This window comes from Etheostoma cragini, chromosome 10 (assembly GCF_013103735.1).
Source record: "Etheostoma cragini isolate CJK2018 chromosome 10, CSU_Ecrag_1.0, whole genome shotgun sequence".
Taxonomy (NCBI): Eukaryota; Metazoa; Chordata; class Actinopteri; order Perciformes; family Percidae; genus Etheostoma; species Etheostoma cragini.
Window position 1 is genome coordinate 24546273 of NC_048416.1, and position 8194 is coordinate 24554466.

The 8194-nt window shown below is 39.2% G+C and overlaps 1 protein-coding gene across 2 annotated transcripts in view; it reads right to left on the bottom strand.

Annotated features, from left to right (window-relative positions):
• The window catches only part of fstl5 (follistatin-like 5), a 151968-nt gene that overhangs the window by 41145 nt on the left and 102629 nt on the right, over positions 1-8194 (bottom strand). For both annotated transcript variants that reach the window (XM_034883342.1, XM_034883343.1), the window contains one exon: positions 5214-5334. In XM_034883342.1, the coding sequence (XP_034739233.1) occupies positions 5214-5334 (121 nt within the window). The remainder of the gene's footprint in view (positions 1-5213; positions 5335-8194) is intronic.

An 8194-nucleotide genomic window follows, 5' to 3' on the forward strand; every position in this document is an offset into this window, starting at 1 on the left:
AAACATAAATAAATAAACACCCAGGTTTATATCCAGAAAGCTGTTCCTCCTAGGGCTGCAACTAATGACTATTTTTTATTTTCAATCAATCTGCCAAATAATATTTTAGTTTATTAGATTTCTCAGAGGCCATAATCTGTCTTTAACCTTAAAGTATTGAATTTATTGTTAAGTTTTGTTTTGTTTAAATTAAACAGAATAAGAGAATATTTGGTATGTGTGCAGGGTGCCATTTGTGAAGAAAGCCGAGGCGGGGGATGTTTTTTGATCGTGCACAACATGCTAGAATTAAATCCCCCTTTCGATACATATATAGTGCCACTTGGCCAGCCATGCCAAAACCTCTTATGAACTTCAATATTTAACGTAAAATAAACGTTAATATAAATAGTACTTCATGGTGTCAACATAAACCACATCCCTTTCAAGCCGGAGAGTGGAGTTCACAACGCTGCGAAAACAACCTCAACTTAACTTTTGGATGGCGCTCACTTTTTCTGGCTAAACTCCACTACCAAGGCGGCTGAAAGAGCCAAAATCTGGTGGCGCCTGTACCTGGCTTGGAGTCACCTGTTGGCGGCTGAAAAGACTAAAAAGATGAAGCAGTTAGTTAAAATAGATACATTTTCTGTTGATCTACTAATCGATTAATTGCCTAATTGTTGCAGTTATAGTTACTCAGTCTCAATTACTCCTCTACCCATTTCTTTGTTGGTACCCAACTCCCCTTAACAAAACTTTGATCTCCTCAGGTGGCTCACAATCTCTAGAGTCACATCGGCACTGCAACAGTCAGAGCCTTCCTCTCATGCAACATGCAGTCATATGTGGGTAACCCTCTCGCCCTCTGGGGAAAACTCCAACATGTAGGTATCCCCACAACAGTTCAGCAACTCATAACCCTTAAATTACCTCCTTAAGTCCTCCACTTGCCTCCCTTCCTCGCATCTGAGTCCCTTCCACCGAGGAGGCACGGGATAGACATGAGGAAATCATGGAATAAGAGAGGCAATGAGCAAATGTGTTTTAGAGGGATGAGACGTCCTTTCCACTGAAGCATTCCTTTGAATTTCTTAGCTGTATTGGTAGAGTTAGCATTTCCATCAACTGCACGGCTTCCGGGACGGCTGCTCTCTGTATCCTCGCCCATAGCACCTCAATTATCCCTCCTCCATGCTCACTTCTTGGTCTTCTGGCCAGAGATAAAAGCTTTGAGATGGCCATCACCGAGGAGGGACAGAACAACTTTTGTTTCAGTCGATGAGCTATCAAATGAGGGGTATGAGACCCCTCACCCAACCGTGATGAAGGATTGTGGTCTCAGAGCTGCTGCTGTGCAGTGAGGTGAGTTCAACTACTGTACTACTTAGTTGCTCCACCTCTAGGTCTGAGCCGTTCCCACTAGATAGATGTCATCCCAAGTCCCATGGGCCAGTTCTGTAGCCAGGGATCAGCACACCCCATCCCTTTCCTGCCACATACAGCTAACCTTGGAGGCTTACGTGTCGGCAGTCTCACATTACTTCCCAACAAGGCCCCACAGGTATAGGCTCAGTCACCAGGCACATCAGCCCCCCCCCCCCCCCCCCCCCCCCCCTTCACTTGGGAGTCCCTACAAGGAGCTGTAAACCCAGACAGCCTAACTTTCACTGTTACAGAGGAACACAACCCCCCACCAGGATAAGGTGGTCATTTTTCATGAGGGTGTTACTAGATCATTCTCAAAAACAGTGAGAGGGCAATAATGAATGACATTGACAAATAACCGCACATGGATACTGCATCAGTAATGTATGTGTTATGTATCATTAATATCTGAAAACAGCTAGAGCTACCTTTTGAAAGATGATGCTGCCAAGCAGATGTAAACAACATTAGGATCCATATTGTTACATTTTACCCATCAGAAATACTTAAATTTCAAATTATGTTTTCAAAATGAATTCAGCTTCCCAGAGTGGAAAACTAAATGTATTTCTCAAGCAGCAAAAGTGTTTGCTGTATTTGACGATTCAACCAAGACTTTCATTAATTTACCCCAAACAACGATTTGTTTTCTACTTAAGTGGCTGGGAGAGTAGACAAACTTTGCAGCCACAATACAAATTAGATGTAACTTTATTGATTCCTGTTTGTAAAGTGGGGTCACTGAGACAAAGAAAGGCCTATAGATAAAACAAAAAAAACAAGAGCGGACATTGCATACTGAAGATAAAAAATAATCACAACAAAATGTACATATTGAAGATAATAGAGTACAACAAAGAAAAGCATAATTGTTTTTATCAACATGGGGCAGACAATACAAAGAGGCTGACTGCCAATAAGAGCACACAATACAAAAAGAGCATGTGTAAAATCCACGAGGGATATGTTGATGAATCAGTGTGTTGTGTGTATGTGGGGAAAAAAGGGATTAAAGCCCCAAACCACTGAATGATCCATGCACTGCACAAGCTTCATAGGGAAATCAAAAGTTTCTTCTAAAGTACCTCCACTCTAAATTTCATCAGCTTTTCTGAATAAAAATTCCAAATACTGTGTATCTTTTTCATTCTCATGTGACCTCGGAGTGATGGACAGCACTATGAATTCAGTTTCTTAGAATTACTTTTTAAGCTGTTTCTTAATTGAGTTTTAGAAATTCTCAGTAGTCATGACAGGGTGATAAGCTGGTCCTCGGGGACTTCACCCAGACTATGAAAGTAAAATTCATAGCCTGCAGTAAAAAAAAGGTCATCTGGAAGTTTCAGTTTCAATTAAGACCAAAAGTCATGGGTCTCATGAGATTTACTCTGTTTCAGTAAACACAATGCTTGGTAGAAGAAATATAGATCATTGCAATTAACCTTGGAGTATTATTTTAGAAGAATGATAATGGACTAACTGTCTGTCAAATGTAATGAAAATGTGGAGCTTTTCTACGTTGACACATACATTATTCACATTGAACTCACCAGAATGGGAGAAAACAGGCTCAGTTACACAATCTCAATCCACCTTTGCCCTCTCCATACAGTCTCTGTTCCAGCATTCACATGGAAGGTCTACCATACTAAAGACTATCTCAGACTAATTAACAGTGGAATACAAAACTCTTCACATATAATGGACATCAAGGCTGATTAAAGTAAAGGCCTTCAGTCAAACAAATATGATGTTAGAAGTCTATTGTGGATGACAAATTAATATTTAGCAAAGCGTCTAGACTAAAAGCAAGGTGTGCGAACAGTGCTGCAGTTTCTAGTATGGCAGAGTAATACTGTTACTCTGCCAAGGCAAAAAAACAAGGCAGTAAAAGAGTGCTAGAATAATGACTTCTCTGTTTCCAAAAACAAGCTACATCAAGACTAATTCTATTGGTTGACTGTACAATTCACAGGTCAAAGTTGAACAATGGTCAACATTTTTCAATCAGTCAACAGTAAACAGAAGTCTTTTGGGCTTTAATATAAGTGAATAAGACAGAATAATTATGTATAGACATAGCGGTTAATGTCATGTCAGAGGTTGTCAATCTTAAGAGGGCAGGTCTTGTGTAAGACAATCCAGGAAGAGAGAGTGAGAGTAGAGGAGAGTGTTGGGCTGTGCTGCTGCAAACAACTCTTTGTGATGATGTTGATGTACAAAGACTGTCAACTCTGTGTGAAGTAATTTGCAAGCTGGCACCTATTGCAGTACTGTGTGCAACATAGCGGGGAAGGACTGGAGTAGCTGACCAAACTCGCCTGGGTTTCAGGTTAGGTAAGGCCCACATCCTTTTTTTAGTAAGTCAGGTATGTCGTGGCCAGTTGGTAGCTGGTACAGTCATAAGGCACAGTGATTATTAAATCCCCTAGACCTAACTACAAATTACTTCCAGTGCAAGAACACTAGAGTGCCCTTACATTTACAGTACTTCACTTCCCTGAAATGAAATCACACATGCAGCAAGATGCCACACAAACTAACTTCTGTCTGTATTCCAGCCTTTTCATTTCATAGCAGTGGTATAGTATGCGTTTGTAAAAGTAGCTGAAAAAGACACCAAAACAGCACAAGACACTACGACCACAGTCACAGCTATTCCGAGACACTGAATGCTGCTGTACTGCTGGGGAGGGACCGTTTTAGAAAAGGACCTTTGTTTCCAAGGAATACTAACCCAATATACTTTCATAAAAGTGGATTTTTACTTTACTTTAACTTTAATTTGAATGGTAAATTTGGGGACGTTTTATGAAACAAAAAAACACAGACACATCACCGACAGTATGATAATTACATCCGAAACACACGATTCAGTCAGTGGTTTCTGTGGCATGAGAAATACTTTTAAGGAGTACGCATTTCCAATCACAGTAGAATAGGTGGTCCTTAATGTGGACACAGGACACTGCTATTAGAATGTGGACACGTGCGGCTTAGACCCCCTCTGAATGCGGTTTTAGTGATCGGATCTCAATGTGTCTACAATGCATCCTGAGAGTGTCCAAGTGTACTTAGAGCTGTCCACTTGTCCTGTCCAAATCCAATCACTCAGATTGGATTTTGCTACCAGGTGGAAAAGCATACTATATGTCTTGATGTTGAGCGAGAATCTAAATCTCCCATTTGCTAGCCATGTAGTGGCTGAGTGAACCAAAATTTTACTCAAGAAAGATAAGAATAATCAATGTGTTTATTCAAATAGTTTTAAATTATTTAAAGGAAAAAATGCCTTAAGACAAAAATCAGAAAATGCTCCTTTTTGTCTCAGCCGGCTGGAGGGTTGTGGTGTTACACCATAGGGAACAAGAGACATTTTGTGTTGATGTTTATAAGTTGGATAAGAAGGAGACTTTAGCAGGAAAGCAAATGTTTGTTGTTCCAAGTCTATGGCTCTCGTGTTGTCTAGCAGGCTGCTGTCGGGCTCAGTGGGATAGTCTGCTCAGCCAATGAAACAGTAGAACGCTGACATTTTGAAGATTTGATTGGCTGTACAGAAGAGGTTCCCATATGTAGACGGATACCAGAGCAATATTCCATCAAACTAAAGCAAAACAAGGGGATGCCATTATGAAACCAAGCCAAAAGCATATTTGGTTTCTGATTTTTTTTTCTTTTTCTAAAAATGCAAGTAATTTCAATTGGACTTTAAGAGTGGAAAGCCTACCACTTTGGCTAGTAAAGTACAGCAGATGATAACATTATTTAAACAAAACAGTGCACTCTGTCTTTGTGGCGGCTCTTACCATTCACTTGAAGAGTGTGAGTCTGAAAAAGTTTCTCGTATCCATCAGCATGACAGGTATAGTTGCCCATGTGGGTTGTTGTCACCTTGGTGATGTACAGTGAACCGTCATCCCCAAAGTCCTGCCAGAGAAAGAGAAAAAGAAAATTCTTAATGACTTGCAGAATGTATTAGCGGTCTTTTTCCAACAGTGCAGTAGTGAAGGCATTTGAAGCTGTAAATGAATGGTTACAATGGAAACGCAACAAGCCTGCAGTGTGCAGATGAAAAGATAAACATGTTTCATTGCATAGGAAATGAAAAATACAACAGCAATCGTTCAGAAAGGCACATTGTACAGCAATATCTATCAATCTTAGTCAAAAGTTAAAGCCATCTGGTGCCACAGAAAACACAAGGAAAAATAACTTTTTAATGTCACACCTTTTTGTTTTCTGGTGCCAGCCATTTTTCCAATCAGAGAAACATGATCTGATGGAAAGGGACTGAGGCTATAATTGATTAGCATAGAAATTACTGTGTTGGCTGCTTTTAAAACAAAAACAGGGCAATATAGTTCTGCAGACGTATGGTCAATCAAAGTAACTTCTAATACTCTTTTTAGATGCATTGTCCCTGAAAAGTCCAAAATGCAAATTGTTATCCTTTGGTTAACATGAATGTCCCTTAAATACATAAAACATGTTGCACTTCAGTTCTCATGTGGCCTACTTAAAGCAAAAAAAAAATAAAAAACATCTGTGATGTGAACTTCATGCTGTGCTGTGATTACTAAGCCACTTAACACAAAGAAAATGGTGTTGAACAAAGAAAGACAGCAAACAGAATGCTGCACAACTGCAGCACAAACAGAAGCCCCAAAGCTAATGAGCCCATTTATACATCAGTCTGACAATGAGTGAATGTGTGCCACCTTTTTAAGATCAAGCCATATTGGCAAGTCATTGCAATACTTTTTTTGTATTATATGAAGTGAAATGGTTGAATTTATGTTAATAACAAGTGCAAAAGACGGGGTGGGGATCGTTTCCGTAATAAAATGTAACCCCTTGTGTTTTGGTTTACTTCTACTCACAAATGTAAGATTAAAAATTGTTTGTCAGATCTCCTCTGAATTAAAACTAGTCAACAAATGTCTTAAATTGGTTAAGGGTTAAGGTTAAGGTTAAAAATTGGTTAATGTCGGGTCGTACATCGCTGCTGGACAGAGACGGTGGCTAAGAATGCACCCTATTAGACATGTTTTGGAATGAGCGTAGAATATAGCATTAGCAATGATTACTAATTTATTTAAAGCAATATGTAATTTAGAAATTCTGATTAGCATAGTTTTCAAAATAGGGCAACGTTAAATTTTATCAGCACTTGCTATAGTGGTCTCCTTTGTTGCCCAAGTTAGGCATTTCATTTTAGCCAGTTGTATTCATATTTATAGATGTAAATAATACATTGTATCGTTATTTGCTACAGTATAAATTGAAGATTTTAAAATAAATATAAGTGATTAAATTAAAATATATATATATATATATATATATATATATATATATATATATATATATATATATATATATATATATACACACACACACACACAGACATTTGCAGAGTAATGTATTACTTAGTAAAGGTGGCTGATTGGCTGAATGTTTTCCATCACTTGAGAGTTACTCTAAAAGGTTACTCTTATAAATTACCAAGAGTAAAACTCTTGTTGAAATGTCTTATATATAAATATTGTTTTACTCTTCAAGTAACCCTGGTGTCTTATGTCATGTTGTAGTACATTTTTCACAACACTGTATTCAAAATACAACTTTAAATGACTTCCTTAATTTAACAGAGAAATTCAAATCATATGACGATAGTCATTTTAGCACATTAACTATATCAAGTGATTATATTTTAAACCTACAGGGACAATCTATGAACAAAATACCGGCCTGTGCTAAGAATAATGGGTTTTAACCACGTTTCTAATGCACAGCTGCTTTTCAGTAATGAACATGATCCAGCACTCAGCCTTCATTAGAGTCTTCTTCAGTGCTCACAAAATTGATGAACTCCAAGTGCCAAAACGTTTTCATTCCTGATTGGTGCCATGCTTTGAAAAACCATTCACATACTTTAATGGGTTGAACCTTTGCTCTTAAGAATGTCTAAGTCTGCCCCTGTGCTCCTCGGTGCTTATAACTGAACTGAGCGTTCTTTTATTAAAATAATTCCCCTTACCAGTCCTCTTTCAGAAGAGTTCATGACGAAGCAATTGCATTTTCTCATTAAATAGCGTTTAACATTTTCATCTCATCCTGGCTGGCTGTTTACATCTTGGCATTCAGCTTCTCCTTAAATGTCTACAGACAAGTGAGTAGAGTCAGCCACCGTGTTTACAGGCACACAGTGTGTTTATCAGTTCGTCCCGGTGTGCTCCGATCTAACCTACAAGCTCGGTAACGGCTTGAGCTGAGTGAAGCATCAGAGCTTCACAATATGAGGGGAAATCGATGGTGCGTTTTGGCCCCTTGGGCTGAGAGCATATTGTGTCACCTTCTTAAATGAAAAATGAATGGGGGGAGAAATGAAACTCAGAGTTGTGGAACGAACCACGGCGGAGGCTGTCGACATGATTCCTCCACCTCACCTCAGCTATAAGCAGCACCTAGCATGCAGCTCTCTGCAGACAAAGCAGGCCAGTGTATAACTACTCGGAGGGATGGGAGAAAAGGGCAGGTAGAGGTGGATTTACAAATAGGCCGTAGCCCTCAAGAAACTATAATTAATAAAGCTGTCAGTGCCAGGTCACCTCTGAAAGGACAAGGGCCATCTCATTGGATAGCTAACCTCTGGTAGTGACGAGGCAATTCAAAATGGCCTTTGAAGAAGTTTCCAGGCTAGCCTTAATAATAAGACTAAATCATTTTCCTGGGAAATGGGAGGACGACTAACGGGCAGAGCACAGCGCCCTGAGATTTGTGATATGAC